The sequence below is a fragment of the Lotus japonicus genome, chromosome 6 (genome assembly GCF_012489685.1).
Source record: "Lotus japonicus ecotype B-129 chromosome 6, LjGifu_v1.2".
In the NCBI taxonomy this organism is placed as follows: domain Eukaryota; kingdom Viridiplantae; phylum Streptophyta; class Magnoliopsida; order Fabales; family Fabaceae; genus Lotus; species Lotus japonicus.
Genome location: NC_080046.1, coordinates 47165240 through 47187918, shown reverse-complemented (window position 1 = coordinate 47187918; position 22679 = coordinate 47165240). Strand labels below are relative to the sequence as shown.

Below are 22679 nucleotides of genomic sequence, written 5' to 3'. Positions count from 1 at the left end.
AAAGGCATATGACTCAGTTTATTGGAATTTCTTGTATTACATGTTATGGAGAATGAGCTTCATTCAAGAATGGATTCAATAGATAAATCGTTATGTGGAATCAATCAGGTTTCCTTTATGTCTTGGTGAATGAGAGCATGACAGATGAATTTAAAATGGAAAATGAGTTAAGGCAAGGTGATCCAGTTACTTTTTTCTCCTTTCAATTATGACAGGGCTATGGGAGTTGACGAGACAAGCCGTAAAGCTGAATTTGTTTATAATGGCTTCAAAATTGGGAACAATGCCACTGAAATCGCTCATCATCGGTTTCCGAACTACACATTGTTTATTAGAGAATTGTCGTTGGACAACATTTACGCGATAAAGAACAATCTGAGATGGTTTGAATTGATATATGGGCAGGAGGTTAATTTTCTATAAAGAAGTTTGCTAGTTATGAGTGTCGCATTTGTGTACTTGGGAGTTGAGGTTGGAGCAAATCCTAGAAGTACATCAACTTAGGATCCAATCATAAAGAAACTACAAAAGACGTTGACCACTAGAAGAGATAACTTGTCTTTTGGAGGTCTTTTTTTTTTTTTTGCTTGTAAGCACAATACTAAACTTTTTTTTCAAAAACGAAAGCTATATATAAATATATAAAGTTGAGAAACATCCCCTCTCAATATGCGTACAATAAACATGCCAACAAAACGCTGGCAAAAGCTCAACAACTACAGCCAAAAACCTCCCAAATACCTCAAAAACACCGGCAATAACCAAAACCTCTACGTCTAGGCATCAAGGACCCCCCCCCCCATTTGAAGTCGAAAAAAACAACGACAATAACAAATCATATCAAACTGCACGACACCTGCAAAACAGAGATCAAGCCTAGCCAAGCAAACCAAAAGACCGAAAGCCAAAATCCACAAAGCGCCATAAAGCTATAGAGTTGAGACAAAGAACATAAAAGAAAACCCGTACCAAAACAAAAATATAAACTTTATCCCTCTAATTTTATTTCTTTTTGTTTAAAATTTATGTCATTGTGGCTAATAAAATGAAAAGCTTGCAAAGTAACTTCTTATGGGGTTGTGAGGGTCCGTGAAAAATTTCTTCAGTAAAGGGAGAACGGTGATAGGGAGACAAGGGGAGACCATGAGCTAACATTAAAGACTATAACAAGAACTCGACGTCACATTTTTACTAGAAATCTTAAGGCGTTGAGTTTATGAGTTGCATTCTTATTGTTGGGAATTCAAGTGTGAGTAAGTCCCACATTGGAAGATAAGAATAAGTTTGAGTGGTTTATAAGTGTGAGGACCCATACACTCATTGCCTTAATGTTTTGGGTGAAAGATGTGGTGTTTGGTCCACTTATGGTTTGCTCTTTAAAGCCCAATGTGAAGTTTTATCTCCTAGTTTTAAACCATCTCCTTTCTTTGGCCCTTTCTTTGGCCTAACAGTGGTATCAGAGCCGATGGTTGTTTGACCATGGGTCGTGGGCCTCTGAGACTCAGGAGCACAAGCCTAGAATGACAGCCTCTGAGGTTCTGGATAAGTACAAGTCCAACTTTCGTTTGAGATAGACTCAAACTTGAGGGAGAGATTGTTGGGAATTCAAGTGTGAGTAAGTCTCACATTGGAAGATAAGAATAACTTTGAGTGATTTATAAGTGTGATGACTAATACACCCATTGCCTTAAGGTTTTGGACTTTTGGGTGAAAGATGTAGGGTTTGCTCTTTAAAGCCCAATATGAAGTTTTATCCCTCAGTTTTAAACCATCTCCTTTCTTAGGCCAAACACTTATAAGATTTTCAATTCTCATATTTAACTTATGTGGAACTCAAACTCACATTTAAATTATTAAATATAATTTGTGAACATAGGGAGAAAGAGAGTTTAGAGGTAAAGTACATTGTTACTTTTAACCAGTGTTATCAGACTCGACGCGGAGATCGACTCGGTCAGGGCACTGGGTCAATGGGTCATTGGTCTGACCACTGAGTCACTGGTTGAACCGTTTGACTCGGTTGATATTAAAAAAAATTAAAAAAATCATAATAGCATAACTAAATGTCACAAATACCATACACACAAAATGTAACTAGAAATAAATTATTTTTTCATCTACCTTTACTGCACCTATGTGACTACTTCTGCGCACTGCTCTACTGATGTTATTACTCTTGTGCATTTTGTGCATTGTTTAATGACAAGTCTATCATAATGTCACTCTCTCAACTTTAGTCAAAAAAAATTATGGGAAAAGTAAAGTACCTTCTCGTTCTTGATGTGCCTACTACCTAGTCTCTCTAATTTAGTTTGCATTTTTTTATATGGGAAAAGCAAAGCACCTTCTAGAGCTTTACCATTCATCACTAATTACACATCCCAATCTTCTCCACTCTCTCCCACGCTCACCCTTCCAAATTCAACCACTGTGTTTATTCCTTCTTCTCCACCTCCATTTTAGCAACCACTTCACCTCCACCATTGCATCTTCTCCTTTGCCTCGTCCAACACCCAAAGTTGCAGCCACCATCAACCGCGAAGTCCATCTTTCTTGCTCCTCAAAAGCTTGTCTTGTTCACGCCAGCCTCGGTGTCGAGTTGCAAGCACCTTCCGGATGTAAGTTCGCTTTTCCACCATTCACGATCTGATGTGAGCTTCGAGATGTGAGCTTCGAGACCAAACCTCCACCTCCTTTTGGGTTCCCTTAGTCGTTCGTTGATTACCGGCTCCCTTGACATTTACTCTCTCTTCATCATTTCTCCATGGCACAATGAACATGCAAGCTGTGGATCTCGTTTTTGCATTGCCGGTTGTGGATCTGAAGATTCAGGTGGTGGAATTTCAAAAAAAAAAACTTATCGGTCCAACCGTAGCTCCGGGTCACCGGTTTTTATATCGAACCGGCCGGTTCATTCCGGTTCAAGACGAGTCGATTGCATGTCCGATCCGTTGCTCGACTCAAACCGACCAGGGGTCCGGTTCTCGGTTCAACCGGCCGGTCCGGTCCGAGTCTGATAACACTGCTTTTAACAATGTCGTAGAAACTATTGAATGAAGTGGAAAGTCTATGGGCCGGGAAGGCCGGGTTTTGAGAGCAAAGTACAGGGGTGGAGTGTTTAAAAGATGATGAGTGCTTTGTCCAAAAAAAATATATATATGAGTGCTTGAAAAAGGTTCAAATTGGTGGAAGGTTCTATGAAAAGTGAGCTCATGGGGAATAGAAGGGGCTGGTTTGTGAGGAACACAAAAAGGTACTTGAGGAGGAGAGGAAAGGGAAATTTTGGTCAAGAGTTTAATGTTTGGGTAAAAAAATATAAAAGATTGTTTGACATTTCAGAACCAAAATCTCTACTGAAGAAGAAATCTCTATGAATGAGAGAAGGCAACACTTAACTTAATTTTGCAGGACTTATATAGTCATATTTCTAAGCACTAATTATCAATTATATATGCTAGTATTAATTTTCTTTATGCCGTGCACATATATAATTTCGTGAGTGTAAATAAAAATAAATAATATATAATAGAACACGGAAATTTAGAAGATGATATACTCCAAGTAAAATAAAATAAAAGCTTATATTGAATTTCATGTTCTAAGAAAAGACAACAAGACAAACTACCCCACATTTCAAGGCCTTAGATTTTCACTCCCACTGTCTCACTCTCACATTTATTCAAAACAAAGAGATCGATCGAAGAGATCAGAGAGTGATAGATAGATAAAACCAGAAATTAAAGCAGTTAGCTCAGGCAGCTTTTCCAGGCGGCGGCTTCTTGGAGGTGGTTGCCGGAGAAGGGAAAGCAAGGGGTGTTTCTCTTTCAGCTGGGTCGTGGTTGGTGGTGACAGCAGCGGCGGCGGCACTTGTGGTTCCAACTCCGAGGGATTCAGTGACCTGCAGATCAAATGGCTTTGTGAAGTCCTCGCCGGCGAGAAGCTCCGGCGGCATGACTTGGGAAGCTTGTCGTCGGTGACGAGACATGTTTTTTTGGTGAGAAGGAGAGAAGTGAAGAGAAGAAGGAGTTTGATTTGAAGTGATTTATGGAAGTGGGGCAAGCAAACAACTAGGGGCCATGTTTTTTTAGAATTTATTTGCACAAATTCTAACCACGCGCTTGTGTCTCGTATGCTCAAATCAATTTGATTGGCTTAAAATCAATTTTAACTATAGTTAAAAGGATATCTAGGTGTATTGGCTGAATCAATTCAATAGAATCAATTTTACTTCGCACAACAAATAGTTACTTTTGCCTAAATGATAATCAGTTATGAATTTTTTTTATAATCGTATTTCATCAAATTGCACTCTCGATGAATTGATCATGGACCTCCCTTATCTCAACTCATATATTTTATAATTTTTACAACTTGAACTATCATTCGTGAACAACCTCACTTTTTTCATAAACTTATGCAAACATAAATTACATTACTTTAACTTATATTTACTAAACTCAATTTTAATAGAATCACTTATGTCTATCAATTATCCTAACGTCACACACTAATTTTTCCTGCTAATCCAAACGTACGCTATTGATAATGGTCAGGTTGGTTTCAGATTTGAATTAAAATAATAAATCATAAAAATTCCAAAAAAATAAAAAATAAAGTAGAAATATTCAGAAAGTGACTACTACAAAATATACAAATCCATAATGTTGGAAAAAAATACATAAAAAATTTAAAAGCAAAAAATTCAAATCCACATTGCCTGAAATCCTTGTTGGTAAAATTTATACATCCAAAATGACTATCAAAATGTCACAAATAGAGATCTAAAAGGAAAAATGACAAAAATATAAAGAACCGCCAAATACCTATAACGGAGATTGAAGGTGAAGGTGAAACCTCTCACCATCTCGCAACCACTTTCGTGCACTAACACTAGCGTGAAGGTGATCCACGACGTCAAGTTAGAAGGTGAAATCTACAACTTTGAAGTGAGATGAGTGTCAAGGAACGAGGCGAATGTGAAGGAAGTGGCAACCGTGTCACTGTCACAAACTCCGACTTCTTCGTCTTGAGATGGCGGCTAGGTGGCTAGTTGGATACAATGACTTCGGGTTTGATTGAGTGGAGAGATGAGAAGGGACGAAGGTTGACTTAGGGCTGCAAAATGAAACTACAAACTTTGCAAATGCCTTGTAAGAGCCAAGCCTAGAAGAATTTGTGTTGGTATAGGTATTATTCGGGTCTTAGGTTGGTTCGAGTTCTAATAAGGTTCTGAACCCAAGACCAAAACCAATGGCATCGGGTTAACATAAAAAATTCCAAATGAGACTGCGAGCCCAATCGCCGAGTTAATTTTAGTTGTCAGGCGAGCTACGCCATTCTGGTTGAGTTGAGTCTACCCGTGTGTACTTTACTGTGAATGCATGTGCATTAGATTTTTGGTAGAGAAGCATTTTCCCGTAATAATCCTACATGACTTAAATATATTTGCTTCGATAGAAGATACATGTGGTTCAAACTAAAAATTTGCACGATTGTTACAACATATGTAATGTTGCAATAAAGTTCAGTGTTATAAATGTGAAAACATTTGTCTAAATAACACATAAGATAAGATTATAAATGAAAGTATTAGAAAAAAAATAGTGGTTATTTGTTATAAGCCAAATGATATATTGAAATGAAGTACAAGGGGTACTTCAACCCAATACAAAGAGAAAGAAAAACAACTAACAAGAAAGCTAAAAAACAGAAAATGCTCGATAAAATGAACGAAACAATCAGAATTGAAGCCATCCATATCGGTTTGGGTTGAGATAGCAATAATGACATAATTGGCATTTATAATTAGTTTAAGGGCAAACTTATAATTTCAAGTGGTAAAAGACGGTCTTTCACCATTGAACAACCCATTCACACTTTCATGTTAGTTTCCACAGCAAAAAAATCCGCACAAAAACTAAACTTATTTAAATAAGCTTATTTTTAACAGTGATTTGGAATAATTATTTATTGTGTTTCTATTTTTAAGGTAATTAATGAATTTATTTCTATTACCTTTTATATTTGTAATTATTGTGTGTAATTTAAAATTTTAATATTCGACAAATTAATATGCAATACATAAAAAAAAAGCAATACAGTGATATGATTAATTAACCCCAAAGTCAATAAAATCCTTGCGACGGTTCTGTGCCGTCGCCATAAGCATTGAAGAAAAATCACGAGACAAGTGCAATAGTGATGGCCCGGTGAAGGGCCCCCTACAACTAGCAGCGTATGGCGGTGTGGCTCGAGACTCTGACGGCAGGTGGTTGTTTGGTTTTGGTAGGAACCTGGGCATGTCCAATGTCTTGTGGTCGGAATTATGGGGCATCTTAAATCTTTACATTCCTTTCTGAAGCTTGGAATAGAGGTTTTCTGAGGGTGATTGTAGAGAGTGACTCCAGTGTTGCTGTCCAACTCATTAATTCTAGTTGTGATGAGCTTCATCCAATCATCCGTACGGTGGCCCTGTGAATCAGGTTCGAGCTCTTATGGCGAATGCGTGAGAGGTCCAGTGTGTGCATGCCTGCAGAGAGGCCAACCAAGTAGCGAATTGTCTAGCTAGTATGGCACATGAGTTAGAGATATGGCTTCATGTTCTGGAGAGCCCTCCCCCTAGGTGTTCCAATTTGCTCCTCTTTGATGTTTCAGGAGTTTCGTTTCCTCGGGCTGTCCGAGTTTAGTTTCTTGTTTTGGGCTTAGGCCCTCCACTAAACCAAAAAAAAAATCATGTTTTTTCAACAAATTGAACGGTGGTTTTTTTTGGTAAGCAGGAAAACTGAACGGTGGTTATATATGTATATTTGCGTGATGGTGGTTGTAAAATGACTGTTTTCTTGTCGATCAAGTTGTTGTATGTGTTCAATCACTAAAACACAAAAATATATGATAACCTGCATGGTAATTAAAACAGGACCGGACCGGCCGGTTCGATCGGTTGAACCGGGAACCGAACCCCTTGCCGGATCGAAACACCCATAAAACCGTGTAGTATCAAAACCGGTGATGAACCGAAAGAACCGGCCAAAAATCAGACGAACCGGCAAAAACCGGCCGGTTGGCGGTTTCAGGCGGTTTAGTTCATAAAATTATTTTTTTTACGTTTTTTCACAATTTGTGCTCAGTAACAATGGGCTCATGCTTCAAAAAACAACAATGGGCTCAGCCCAGTAAACAACAGATAAAAAAAATTGCAACTAAACAAAAAAGAGAGAAAACAAAATACGCTTTGCAACTCCACATCAGTTCCAGAAAATGTAGAAAACCCTAGTCTCTTCCCCAAAGATCTTCCAAACTTCTTTCCAGCTCGCAGCCACCTCCGTCGCGCCGCCAGTCTTCGTCACTAGAGTTATTCGCGCGCCTCACCGTCCCCGCCCCTTGCCGCTGTTACGGTTGTTTCTTCTACCTCAACCCTCTGTTTTTGTTTCTTCTTCTTCTTCTTCTATTGAATAATACTACAAGTGTTGTAAACCAGTGCTATAATTCCTGTTGCAATTATTGAATTACACAGCTTGATTTAAAAGAATTGGGTTGTAAACTTGTAATGGACTTGAATGTTTTCTTGATTTGGGTTGTCCTTGCCATAATAGAAGCCGTGAATGGTTTCTTGATTTTGAAACAGAGAAGAAGGGGCAAAATAAAATGGAGAATAAAAGAATTTCTAATGAGTAGATTCAACTGGTTGAGGAAGAGAGAAAAATGAAAAAATAGCTTGTGATCATAATAATTTTTTGAAGAGAGTAAAAGAGGGATGAAGAAGACAGATGAGAAATTTTATTTGAAGAGAAATCCATTATTATTACTTTATATACATATATTTATTTATTTTAAAATAATATTAAAAAATTATAGCGGTAAAACCGGTTGGACCACGGTTCAACTACGGTTAGACCAATGAACTGTGAACCAGTGCCCTCACCGGTTTGATCACCGGTCCGGTTTTCATAACCTTGATAACCTGTATCGCTAAACCCATAACAAATCTATGCATTAAAACAAAAAATTATGAGGCTCATGAGCCGGGATCCTCTCAAGTGTAAAAAAACTTGAGAGTGTCAAGTTTTATCATTTCACCATTAACTTTTGTGTAAATAATAAATGAAAAAATAAAATAAAATAAAATTAATGGTGAGATGATGAAACTTGACACTCTCAAGTTTTTTTACACATGAGAGGATCCAAACCCTGAGGCTCATAAATAAAAATGTGTGCGTGGTTAAATAACCCCGGAAATATATATATATATATATATATATATATATATATATATATATATATATATATATATGTAAATAAATTGTTTTATGAAGTGAAGGAATTAAAAGTATGACAATGCATCTCCATTTCTCTGCATTAATTTCTTTTCATGATTTGGTTAAGTAATATATAGTCCACTGTATCTAGATGTGTTATGGTAAAACTGGCAAAATTGAACCCACATGATCAAAAGATTTCATATCAAATTTCAATGGACCTTGTTGTTACTTTTGCAATTAAAGAAGATATGTAGGAATCTTTCAAGATTTGTTAAAGAGGTAATTAACTCGGGGGGAGATCGAATGCATTGTTTCATAATATTTTTTTATTGTAATTCAAGATTCGATTTCAAGTGTGTATGCACATTTTGGCAAATTTGATATGCATCTTTATCTGTGTTGCACGGGTACGGGTACGGTACCCGGTACGGGTACGGGTACGGTACCCGGTACGGGTACGGTATTGGGTACGCGGTACGCGATTTTTGAAAAAACAGAGGTACGGGTACGTTAGATATATGTATATTTTTTTAAATATAATATATAATAAAATATACATAATATTTAAATATAAATAAATTATGCAAAAAAAAGGCAAAACGTCGTCGTTTTGAGTCAGGGAAAAAAGATATAAAGGCCAAAACGACGTCGTTTTGAGCCAGAAAAAAAAAGGCAAAACGCTGTTGTTTTGAGCCCAGGAACCTTTTTTTTTGGAACGGGTCGGTACCGGGTACGTACCCACAGCGTATGCGTACCAGGTACGTACTCGGTACGGGTACGCGGCCAAAACAGCCGTACCCATGCAAGAGAGATCTTTATCAGACTGACAATATACCTCATCAGAAGAACTGAAGAAGGTTAAATGTAACTATCAAGAACCCATTAATGTGATGTGAATAAAGTGTTATATAAAACATGATAGCCAAGTTTAATTTGTCAATATCGGTAACTGTTGTCTTTTATTAGAAAGGAACAACCATTGGGTTTTCCTTTTATGGCAGTAGATTGTGGCCCTGATTAATATCTTATGAGTAACGCTATATGGTACGATACACCTATGTAAGAGCAGACACGTGGCATTTCATTCAGTTCTCTTCTCCCATAGGATTCACGCGATCTCGACCCTCCACCATCACAAGACCGCCATCGACAGTGGCAACCTCCGTGTACTCTATTCGCGTCGTTCCAATCAAGCCTGAGGTACCCCGTTTGCGCCTGGCCACAACATGCCTCCATGGCTCCACCGAGCCTTCACCGCACGAGCCTACCATGGTCTTGCTCCCCAAGGACGGTGTCGATCTGAACTCTGAAGGCCGCTTCACCTCCTTTTGGTTAGGAACAAGATGGAACACGCTGGGAAGAGCAAGGTACAACAATTGAACTTGAAAATTCAACATTCGACACTCTAATTGACTTTCATAGAATATTTGGTTGATGATGTATTGGGTGTTTGACAAATTGAGGATTGGGAAGCCATTTTTGGCACAAGAGATGCCAAAACCAGGGTACCCACAAAAGGGTTTTTCTGTTCCTGATGCACTAGTTTTTTCTTTTTTTGGTTACAGTAATGCCCTAGTTTGATGCAAAATGTTTGCTTTGTGTTTTTTTAAATATTATTTATTAGTCATAAATACTGTTCGTGCCTGCTCGTGCCCCTCCAGCTCGTGCCAAATATCTTTTTCCATATCTTATTGCCATCATGTGTTCTAAATATCTCAAGTGCTTAATTAGTTTGTGTTTATTAGTGACTCGAGTGAGTTGAACGTGCATGAATACAAATTAAAGGAGATACTTCCTTTCATGTTTTTATTCATTGCAAAGTATAGTCATGTTTTCTCATATTATAAAACGGGCTTTCAATTATAAATCAAACAAACCATTACCAAGAAAACTAATATTTTCTTATAAAAAGGACCGGAGGGAGTAGGTTTTTTTTTCTCTCTCTCATTTAAACCATAAGCTTTCTCCACTAATACAATTATGTTCTAGCCGGATAACACTATATAACACTATATGCAAATATATGGTGATAATAAATATATCTTGCCCCAAATTTTTGGCACTAAACAAGATTAAGATACAAAATGATAATATGTGGCGCAACTGAAACGTAACATTTGTTTTGACTAATTATTTTTTTCGTGTATTTAAGAAATTTAGATGCACTTTATTTATATTCGAGGTAAAATTTTAGTTTGATATTCGCCAAGATGGAGATTAATATTAGACTAATTTCCTTTGTTTAAATTTGTGTTGTATGTAATATTTGAAAATAACTAAAAATCCGTTATAAGGCAGACAAGTTAATTACTTCAAAAATTACATATAGCCAAAGTTTGGCCACCACAAATCCACAATATCAAATAGTAGTTCTCTTAGAACAACAACGCATCTATAGATTAGAGTAGAGAAAAACGCACGAAAGCATTGGTCACACAGTTTGACCAAATTGCCTACTTCTACAATTATAGAGCATCTATAGTTCTGTTTATTGACTCGTTCTGAATACAATAATTAAGGTTTCAGTGTTACAAGTATATATAGGGATACTAATGATCCATATTACAATAATACCCCTACCACGACTCTGCCCCTTGCCCACTTGACATTGCCTATGAGCATACTCAACAATCTCCACCTTGACAAATATCAAACCCCTAAGAAGATTCACTGCATAATGTCATATCCTGTCAACTGAGATGTGTAGTTCCTGCTTAAGACTGAGAAACATGTAACAAGTCCAAATAGTGTTTTAACTTGTCACTGGTGACTGGCTTGGTCAACATATTAGCTGCATTCTCTGAAGTGCGAATTTTCTTAAGTAATATCTGTTTTGACGCCAACAACTCTCTAATCTTGTGCAACCGATCACATCAATATGCTTGATCCTAGCATGATACACCTGATTGTTCGCCAAATAGATAGCACTCGAACTATCACAATGCAAATGAACTTCACTTGCTCAAAACCCAACTTTTTCACTAACCTTGTAAGCCATAATGCTTCATTGGCACCTTTAGCTACTATCATGTATTCTGCCTCAGCACCCAGATCCTTCATATCAAACTCCTTACCCAACTTTGTCTTCAACTCATTTACATTTTGTAAATGGTTGGGAGCAATCAACATATCATCAATATAATTAAAGTAATAGGAAAATAAAAGAATCATCATCAAGGCTCCTCAAATAAACAAAGCAATCATAATCATACCTTCTATGGCCAACTCGGAGCATGTATAAATTAAAGCGCTTGTACCACTGCCTTGGAGACTGCTTCAAGTCATACAAAGACCTCTTTAATTTGCAAACAAGTTTGTCATGTCTAATATCATTGAATCTCTCTGGCAGCTCCATGTAGATTTGCTCCTCTTGATTACCATGGAGGAAAGTTGTTTTCACATCCATCTGCTCTAAATGCATATCCCTGCTGGCTACCAAGGCCAATACTGCCCTGATAGAAGTGTGTCTAATCACCGGACTGAAAATCTCATCATAATCAATCCCCTTATGCTGTAAATACCCCTTAATTTGCAACTATGCGAAACTTGAACTTTTCCCTTTTTTTTTTCTGTTACTGCTGGCGTTTTCTTGTACACCCACTTGCAACTAATAGTTCTCTTTCCCTGTGGCAGCTGAACAAGATCCCATGTCTCCTTCTTTGTCACAGACTCCATCTCCTCCACAATTGCACCTATCAACTTATCTTTCTCCTGACTAGCCATAGCCTCTCGAAAAACTTGTAATACGACAAGGCTCCCTATCACGCACAAGTGTATAGTCTAGTTTGTACTCCACCTGAATCTTGCACTCCACCTGAATCTGAGCTTGATTCATTCTGCTGTTGGGCTACAATCTTGGGCTCGCTGTGTCTCCTCAAAGTCCACCTGAATTTTGTCCTGATTGGAGTTTTCTACCTCAGTATCTTGCACAATTTCAACATGGACTGCTCATCAAATACAACATCTCTGCTAACAACCACCTTCCTCTTAACAAGATCCCACAACTTGTACCCCTTCACACCTTTATTGTTGCCAATAAAGATGCACTGTTTTGACTTGGGGTCAAGTTTACTCTTTCCAACCTGTGGATGTTTTGCGTTGAATGCACTAATGCTATTCTACCCTCTGAACTGTGAATGATCTTAGTTTGTCCTAATTGTGCTAGAGGTTGACTATTTGTTAAAATTTGATGTAATGGAAAACATGAATGTGATCATTCTCTGGATTTTTTTTACTGTAGGGAGCAATAATGGATGTTGGAGCATCCCAGCCAAAAGGTCCTATGTTATATAGAGGTCCTAAATCGGTGACTAAAACTATAAATTTTAAATTGAACATATTATTTACTTTGTTGAGCTGGTATCATGATTTTAGTAGAATCATATATAGGTTTATATAGATGATCTACTTTTGATTTTCGTAAGAGTACTAAGGTTTATACTCACCAACTAATCATAAGAGCTTGGTAAAGAGCACAACAAAATAATGCTTTTATCCTCATTGTCAACCTTCACACCAAGTCGTGTCAAATCAGCGGGGATGTTGTGGAAAGCGTTGACATGAGCCTGCAAATCGCCTCCTTCCTGGAGTACTGACTTTCCAATTTATCCCAGACATCCTTCGGAGTTGTGAGGTCTAAAATATTAGTCATCACGTCATCATAAATGCAAAGTCGGATCAAACTTGTAGCCTTCTCCTTCATCTTGTTCCAATCAATGGTTGTGATGTCCACCGGTTTCTCATCACGAAGCACCTTTTGTAAACCTTACTGAGCCAACAGATCCTTAACCCTCCTTTGCCATAAACCGAAATTGCTCGTTCCATCGAACCGAGTCACTTCAAATTTCGTACCTCCAGGATAAATTGTCATTTGATACCAATTTTTAGAACAACAACGCGTATACAAATCGAAGTAGAGAGAAACACACGAAAGCTTTGGTCACGTAGTTCGGCCAAATTTCCTACGTCTGCGACTATAGAACAATTATAGTTAAGTTTATTGATTCGTTATGAATAGAATAATTAGGATTTCAATGTTACAAGTATATATAAGGATACTAATGATCTAATTACAATAATACCCATAAACTGTACCGCGAGGGGCTACGCCCCCTTACCCCACACACCCTAGTCGCCCCCTGACAACAATTGGGCCAAATGCAAGGGCAAGTTGACATTGACTATGAGTCATACTCAACAGGTTCACCTCTAATCCTATAGTCGCATACATGGACAACCGCATCTTAACCAACAAACAACGTCTTTGACAGGTAAGTTGAAGTTGGGACTATTTTTCCTTCACCAAATACATTGCACCCTAAAATTGACCTTATTTGCTTAGAACTTCTTTCCATTGACTTATGAGATCGATCAAGTAATAACTAACTAATAACTACTATTTTTAGTCCAGTAGTAAATAAGGTAGACTCACATAAGTATGATAGTATAAATTTAAACTCTAAGAAAATCATTTGTTCGAAGAATTAATTATAATTTTTCAAACAAGTGGAAACGTGCGAGTTAAAATAAAGACAAAAAAAAAATGTGATTCTACGACATTTTTTTTAAAGTTTCTTCAACACTAAATCATCAAACTTTGCGTTTATGTTCCTAAAAAATTTACCTTCTTTTATCTTAAGTAGGTCTATGATTTATTGAGTTAATGACATGTTTTTTACACTTGGAAAGTTGACAACGAAATGAAAAAAAAAAACAAAGCAAAAAGGTCTTGGGATTAAGTTGGAAGGGGAACTTCCATATCGGCAGAAGTGCTGCATTTCGAGATGCTTGACGAGCCAACGCATCCACAACCAAATTAAGCTCATTGGAAACATGAGAGAAAGTAACTATTCATTTCTTGTCTAATATCTATTGAATTGTGACTATCTTCTCGCTTAGTCATTAGCTATGAACGTATGTGTCATTAGTAAGAACTCACTCCAGTGAGTAACTCCAAAAGAAAAGAATCTCCCTCACCAACTAATTTCCATCCACCGTGAGGCTCAACCTTATTCACCTCACAAGCTATGAAGCCAAAGCTCACCAAACCAGCTGAATTCATCGATGCATCAAAGCTAACTTTGAGCAACCACTCACCAAACGTCAAACAACAAATAAGACTTAAGACTTGATGTGTTAATGTGGTTTATGTTTTATAAATAGAATTTAATTACTATGCGTTGATAGTGTAAAAAAAATTTTACACAGTCATTTAATAAAAATTCATTCAGTACTTAATTACTAGTTAATTACTACTTGAATTTTAAAAATAAATAAATTACACTATTAAGTATATTTTATACACAAATAGAGAATACATTAACTTTCACGATTGACGCAAGAGTTGTGTTAGATAGCAATATGTAAAAGACTTATAAATCTAAAGACATGCTCTATCCCGTAACAATGATCGATGCAATCGATACAAACTTTTTTTTTGAGATACTAATATAAAAATGATTACATGCTAAGGAATATGAGTATCTATAATTTTTAAGGGAAACTAGATAAGCTTTTCATGTCATAACATGGTTTTTTTTTATAAATTGAAGTTAGATTTAAATAAAATTTGCTAAAATACAAATAAGTAATCAAACTACGTAAGCTTTCCAAGTCACATTACAGAATACAATTTCTTGTTAAAAAGTAAAAAGAAAATTCCGTTGCCGGGACTTGAACCCGGGTCTTTCGGGTGAGAGCCGAATATCCTGACCAACTAGACTACAACGGATTGGTTGATATAACTAATAAACATAAATTTATTAATAATTTTTGTTTTTGGTCGAACATCAGTGACTGTTTGAGTTCTATTGGGCCAAGTAGCATCAGCCCAATTTATCCATTTTTGGCCCAATAACAGATTTGCAAACCCACCACATTCCACAGTCTTCTTCTTCATCAATATCTGTCACACTCTTCTCTGTTTCGCTGCTGGGAAAGTGAGGTATGCGATTTTGAATTTGAGGTTTTTCATTTCCCACACACACTTACTATTGTATCTCTACTTCACTCTTGTTTCTGTATTTCAATTTTGCATTCAATGTGATGTTTGTTTTTGCTGATTGTGCATTATGCTCGCTACCTGTTTGATAAAATGCCTCAATTAGTTCTTTATCCACAACACATTGTGATCATAGTAGAAATGAAGCTAAGAAGGTTTCAATGAGGTTTATAATGAATTTCCCTGCTTAATTGGTTATCTTAGCTAGTGGTGGGAACTGGGAACTGAGTGAATTCTGCAATTTTGATCAATTTGTTTGGTTAGTTTAGTTCTTATCTTTAGATATGAGGCTAAGATGAGATTAATGTAATCTACACTCATATAATATTTATTTATGCTGCAGGAAGTGCCCGTGAAATGGAAGATTCGTCGTTTTTTGATATGATGATCGGTCATCTTCGTTCAACTTGCAAGTATGACTTCCTGCATATCATATGCTTATTTTAAAATTTTGGCATTCAGTTCTTACTTTTATGCAGGCTTGTTAATAGCGCGCTATAGCGGCGCAATAGCGCTATAGCGTAGCGTCCTGGACTCCTGGGGGTTCACCGCTACTCCACTATTCACCGCTATTTGCGCTATAGCGCTGCAATAGCTCAAAATAGTATTTTTTGGGCTTGCCGCTACGCTACGCTATCCGCCATTAACAACCCTGCTTTTATGTAGGCAGTTATTATTATATATAATATAGTTTTTAGTTGTTTGATTGAAGAATTGTTCAATCATATCTATAAGTCTTTGGAAGCTCATTACTATTTAAGTTCAGTAGGGGTTGACTATGGTAGGTATAGTTTTCTTTATTCAATTTATAGAATTGCTGTTATGGCACAATGCCTCCATGCATTATTCCTGAAGCAAGTTCACTTCATCTAATGCTCTGTATATTGTTTTAAGGTTTCAATATTCTTGGATTTTTATATCTTTTTGGTAATTTTAGGTACTATACTGGTTATCCAAAGTATCTTGGACCATCAAGGGTTATTCATTTTACCTCTGAGCGTGAGTTTGTCAAACTCCTTCATGAAGGCTTTCCTGTGGTTGTTGCATTTACTATCAGGTAATCTAGAGTCAGCCCTTGAATTCTCATTTGAAATTGGCTTTAGTTCTGAATTGAAAGAAAAAGGAGAAAAGTGAAATGATTTAGGAATAACTGCTTACAATTTAATAATGTAGGGGAAGTTACACACGACATCTTGACAAAGTATTAGATGAAGCTGCTGCTGAGTTTTATCCACATGTAAAATTTATGCGTGTAAGTTATTTTTCGTTGATGTACCTTTGTGAGTGTGGACCATCATATCAAGGATACCCTCATAATGAAGCATACAATTTGTCTCATCAGATAGAATCACAAAATCACACTGCGACAAGTGTTTGCAAGCAGTTGGGGTTTACTTTTGGCGAGTTTAGGCACAAGGCTCGCAGTAGAACCCATGCTTCATCAACTTATCCTTTATATTTCATTGCTCTTTATTATTCATTCTTTACCTTCGGTTTTGAGTTTTTACTAATTTTCTGCATACTCTGTAACATTGTTATTGTACATTGATGAACTGGTTATTTCTGGTGCTTTGCAGGTTGAATGTCCAAAGTATCCTGGTTTTTGTATTACTCGGCAGAAAAAGGAATACCCATTCATTGAAATATTTCAAAGTCCAACACAAGTATGACTTTCCATCCCTGTTAACTACAACCTTATGACTGCCTAAATTTCTCATGGGATAAAATTGTAATATATTTTCTTTTGATGGGTCAAGGGTTTTGTTGTTGTTGTTGTTGTTTGATGGAATGATTAAGCAGAAAATATATACTCTGCGGCAATGATATGGTTTTTATTCATAGGTTAATCTTTTCAATGACTACCGTGACATATAAATCTTTATTGTTACTTGAAACTTGTGTGTTTTTTATACAGGCTGCTAACCAGGGAAAGGTAGCTGATCCAAATGTTACTAAATACAACGTGAAGGTTTTGCCTGTAAGTTCTTCCCCCTTAGGTCTAGATGGAACCTAGGGATTCCTTTATTTTTTTCAGACATCTTGGAGCATAATAATTATAATGTTTTGTATTTTGCAATTTGCACTATGGCTCTCAAAGTCTGGAACAAAAATGTAAAATGAATGTATACCTGAGTAGTAAAATAAATCTACCAGTATGTGACTGTAAAATATATCAGAATTCTTTTGAACATGCCTCATAAATATCCATGGCTCTATCTGTTACGTTTACATATTGTAATATTTTATTTAGATTTTCATTTCTTTTATACACTTGCAGTTCCACAACGATGTTAGTGCATACGGATTTAGAGAGTTCTTCAAGCGACATGGTTTATGGTCACCAGATCTAAAGTAAAGATCCAGTGGAAAGGTTTTATCTTATATGTTGAAGAGTCAACCTGATCATACTACATGCTTTGTCAATCTGTATACCATCAAGATTTCACACAATTGTATTTACCTGTATGGTTGATAAATGATATCCAAACCTGTAATTTGGTTAGGTTCTCGTCAAGGACAAATTTGCTTCTTTACTTCGTTTTGGCTTATTTCATTTCTCCATGGCTGAGTTATCCACCTTACTGGAGTAAATCTAGAAGTTGGATATCTGTCTCGGCATTCATGTGCCAAATACTAGATATTATGTAAATGCTTGTTTGATGTTTATGCTTAGTTTGGGATGTCAATTGTTTTTGACAGGGTACATGTTGCTTAATTTCTTCTTTTAATACATTTTTTAGATTTAGGCTTTTTTCAAACTTTTCTTGCAAGTACTTGAACGCCTCTCCAAGCCAATAAAGTTTTTACCATTTTTTTTTCTCGCAATGAGATATTAATGTTGGGTGTCATTCTTGACCATCATATAAGATCTAATTTTCTTTTTTGATAGGCCATATAAGATCTAAGTGATTGATAAATAATAATTGCTGGTTTTAATTCGTACAGTATAGGATAGGATTTACTAGTTACTAATATTTTAAAACTTAAGTTCAAAAAAAAAAAAATTAAAACAACCTGGGAAGGTAATGGTTGTGAGAAGTTCTAACAACCAAACTGGAACATCATATACACCAACCTGAGTTGACTAACACATAGGGCCAAACATGAGATCATTTTTATGCCTATGACTTCATAGTGTTGCTCATTTTTATGTAGAGCCAATGAGAAATAGTAGTTCAACTTCTAAGCGTTTCACAATGAGCAAGTCTTGTTCAGCTTGACCAAATTTCAGCAAGCAAACCCAAAACTTGAGAGTACTTCAGAAAAACCCTCTTTAACTATTAATTTATCTTCAATGACCGGTTTCCTATATGATGTGCGTTTCGTTATGTTAGAATAATGTAATTAGTGCTATAAAATTACTTTCAGAAGTTGAGAACCTTGCAATTGTATCATAATTCTGCATATATAACCTGGTCCAGAAAATTGACCCTATAAAACAAGCCATAATCTTCTACCATCTCGTCACCTAACTATACCAACAAGGTATCAAACTCAAATAATAATATATTAAATAGAATACCCAAACTGATGAATTTGAAAATCCAACAAGTAAGTTGGTTGTTGATGAAATTGTAACAAGAAGTTAACTCCTCACTTCATGAGTTAACTGTCTCAGATAACCTACCTCTACCAAATATGTCACCACCTACAATGAACGGTCAACATGGTTGTTTCAACTTCCATTTCTTCTAAACTTGAGCATTCTCCATGAAACTTAGCCTTCTTAAGCTCACTTATCTCCCACAGAATAATCAAAACCACACAATGGAAGCTTGCTTGAAACCTTCCATTAATGAAGATGACTCTGTAATACTCTTTTCCACTTCTAACTCTCCTGAAGAGTCCACTAGTCCTTCTTCTTCTTTCTACCATTCACCACCACCTGCACTGCATCATTTCAAAACAGCACACAAACTTTATGTCAGAAACCTCTCCTACACTTTGCACCCACAAAAGAACACTCCCTTTTCGTTCTGTCACCTGACTCAAAAACCCAAGCCTGTAAACATACTCAAGTCTGTGTCTTTTGTGGCCAGAAGTTCTGAGATTGTTGCTGTTGTTGGTCCTAGTGGCACAGGGAAGTCTACTCTTCTTCGAATCATTGCCGGGCGGGTGAAAGACAGAGATTTTGATCCTAAAACTATCTCAATCAATGATCATCCAATGACCAGTCCTGCCCAGTTGAGGAAGATATGTGGCTTTGTGGCCCAGGAAGACAATTTGCTTCCTCTGCTAACTGTGAAGGAAACTTTGCTGTTCAGTGCCAAGTTTAGGCTAAAAGAAATGACACCAAATGATAGAGAAATGAGGGTGGAAAGCTTGATGCAAGAGCTAGGCCTTTTTCATGTTTCAGATAGTTTTGTTGGGGATGAAGAGAATAGAGGGATATCTGGTGGGGAGAGAAAGAGGGTATCAATTGGAGTTGACATGATTCATAATCCTCCAATTTTGCTTCTAGATGAACCAACATCAGGCCTAGACAGCACTTCAGCTCTGCATGTGATAGAGCTTCTGTCTTCAATGGTCAAACAAAGGCAAAGGACAGTGGTCCTATCAATCCACCAACCTAGCTATAGAATTTTGCAGTACATTTCTAAGTTCTTGATCCTCTCTCATGGTTCAGTTGTTCACAATGGTAGCCTAGAATCACTAGAGGAAACCATAACTAAATTGGGGTTTCAAATTCCTATACAACTGAATGCTTTAGAATTTTCCATGGAAATTATCCGCAGGTTAGAAGATTCCACTTCCAAATTTGACACTTACACCATTGAGGAAAATGAGCTTTTTCCAAACCCTTTATGGCCAGAGGAAGAAAACAGTAGAGTCCAATATTATACAGAAAGTTTTGGCAAACATTGCTATGCATACTTGATGGAGACACTATTTCTCTGCTCAAGATTTTGGAAGATCATTTACAGAACAAAACAGCTTTTCCTGGCCAGAACATTGCAAGCACTAGTTGGTGGATTTGGGCTAGCAAGTGTTTACATAAAGGTTAGAAAAGATGAAGAAGGAATTGCAGAAAGGTTAGGCTTGTTTGCATTTAGTCTCAGTTTTCTCCTGTCTTCTACAGTGGAAGCACTTCCAATATACCTTCAAGAGAGAAGTGTTTTGATGAAAGAAGCCTCAAGGGGAGCCTATAGAATTTCCTCTTACATGATAGCCAACACTCTTGTTTTTCTCCCTTTCTTGTTTGTAGTGTCTATACTTTTTGCAGTTCCTGTGTATTGGATTGTAGGACTCAATCCTTCCCTTTCAGCCTTCACCTTCTTCACTTTTGTGGTTTGGCTCATTGTGCTCATGGCAAGTTCTCTAGTACTCTTTTTGAGTGCAGTCTCTCCTGATTTCATTTCAGGGAATTCTCTCATCTGCACTGTTCTTGGAGCCTTCTTCCTCTTCTCTGGATACTTCATCCCAAAAGAGAGCATTCCAAAATATTGGCTATTCATGTATTATGTGTCCCTCTATAGGTACCCTTTGGATGCACTACTCACAAATGAGTATTGGAATGTTAGAACTGAGTGTTTCTCTGAACAAACAGAGAATGCTCATTGTTTGATTACCGGCTTTGATGTGTTGAAGAGTAGAGGGCTTGAAAAAGATCATAGGTGGATGAATGTAGGGATCATGCTTGGATTTTTTGTGTTCTATCGTGTGCTTTGTTGGATTATACTTGCTAGAAAAGCCTCCAAGACAACAATATAATAAGAGTACCAAAGCTACATCATTAGTCATTACTCCAGAACAAAATGAAGGTCTTCAAATATATGTTTTACGTTCATTACAATTCATATTAAGAAGAGGCTTGTTCCATGTGTAGTGCACATATAACAAAACAAGCCTTTTACTCAACCAATCACTTTCAAATTTCAACCATTATAGTTTTCTTTAATTCAGTGCAATTTATTAAATTTTGTGATATTTTAATCATCATGTTATTTTTTTATCATTTAATTTCTCATTTTCTTACGATTAAACTGGAATATCATTGAGCTGAAGTTAAGCGGTGCAAAAAATTTAGCTTCTGAATTTGGTAAATCTTGGAAGTTTTGGAAGCAAAATTTAATTTTTTTGGAAATTCAAGTTCCAAAAACGTAAATAAAATACACTTGTAATTTTTAATTTTTTGTTTTGGAATTTTTTGGTTTTTATTGTGTTTTGTAAGTTGAACAACAGAAACAAATTTTTTAATTATAATGATTATTTTGAAAAATAAATTTTATGAGTGAGTAAATAGTAGTCCAATATGGGCTAGTCGATCTGGCTTTGTTTTGGGGATGTGTGGGTTGAAGGATGCTACTACCTATACACTCCTACCTATATGATGTCACTTTCGACAACTATTCCATCAAAACCATTGTTACGAAATTCGGCTTCTGTGTACACAATTGGATGCAAAAAGCTTCTGACCTAAATCCAAATTATGAGATTCTAAGAGTTGGTTTGGAAACTAGCATTATTAGGGCTGTCCAGAAAATTACTACCGACTGAAACCAATTCACCCGACAAAACCATCACCCAAGAAACATAATCCGAACAACCTGTAGCCATTAATCGGTCGGTGGCATGTCTAGTGTATAGATGATTTTTCACCCAACTATTTAAAACCGATTGATATCTCAAACTCATCTAGACGGGTCACAACTTCACACTACCCCACTATTAACTTTGTTGGTTGACTTGCCTCTTCCCTTATATCTTTCTCTTCTCTTTAACTAGAGACTTTCGAAGATATATATTACTATTAGTTGTTAGTACCTTATAATTAGAAGTTGGGGTGTAGTGCTTTTTCTACTTTAGGTGTCTTTGACAGTTTTCTTATGCAATTAGGTAGTGTTTGGTGACGGAACGGAACAGAACAGAACGGAACGGGACAGAACATGATGGAACAGGACAATAATGTTCTATGTGTTGTGTTTGGTAACTCCAAGTCAATAGAACAGAACCATGATTTTAATTACATATATAACCCTACATGTTTAATATTTGATTGAAGAAAACAAATTGAACTCAATTGAACATTTTGCATAGAAACCGTTTGCTATTGCTTACTTCATGAAATAATCACTTATTTCTTTAAAATAATCACTTATATATTGTTTAAGTTGTTTCAGTATGCTATTGAAAAAAGCAGAAACCTAATTATCTATTTAAGCTATTTAAAGTGTGTTTATTTAGATTAAAAATATTGATTTTTAACTATAATTTTTTTAAGAGATTTTGAGAAAAACATAATTGATTCGTGTTCGACTACTCTAATTAAAATCACTTTTTTTTATCTCCCCTCATCTATCATCATAGATTTTCATTATAAGCTAAAGTAACTGTTTCAAATAATTTGTTTTCAGCTTCAGCTGAAACAAACACAAAAAGTGATTTTTCCAAAATAAGTTGAATTAAACGCATTCTAATTG

General features: G+C 36.4%; 2 protein-coding genes and 1 non-coding gene across 3 annotated transcripts; 2 read left to right on the top strand and 1 right to left on the bottom strand.

Annotated features, from left to right (window-relative positions):
- Positions 1-14915: 14915 nt before the first annotated feature.
- On the bottom strand, positions 14916-14988 carry TRNAE-CUC (transfer RNA glutamic acid (anticodon CUC)). The gene has a single exon. It is a non-coding gene; the product is annotated as a tRNA-Glu (tRNA).
- Positions 14989-15111: 123 nt separating this feature from the next.
- LOC130723425 (uncharacterized) lies at positions 15112-17962 on the top strand. The gene is made up of 7 exons (XM_057574469.1): positions 15112-15201; positions 15602-15671; positions 16196-16315; positions 16432-16510; positions 16836-16922; positions 17174-17236; positions 17537-17962. The coding sequence occupies exons 2-7, from the start codon at positions 15616-15618 to the stop codon at positions 17612-17614; spliced, it is 483 nt and encodes a 160-aa protein (XP_057430452.1). The 5' UTR covers positions 15112-15201; positions 15602-15615; the 3' UTR covers positions 17615-17962.
- Positions 17963-19002: 1040 nt separating this feature from the next.
- Positions 19003-21121, top strand: LOC130726584 (ABC transporter G family member 23). Its single transcript, XM_057577888.1, has one exon. The coding sequence runs from the start codon at positions 19027-19029 to the stop codon at positions 20968-20970; it is 1944 nt and encodes a 647-aa protein (XP_057433871.1). The 5' UTR covers positions 19003-19026; the 3' UTR covers positions 20971-21121.
- The last annotated feature ends 1558 nt before the right edge of the window (positions 21122-22679 follow it).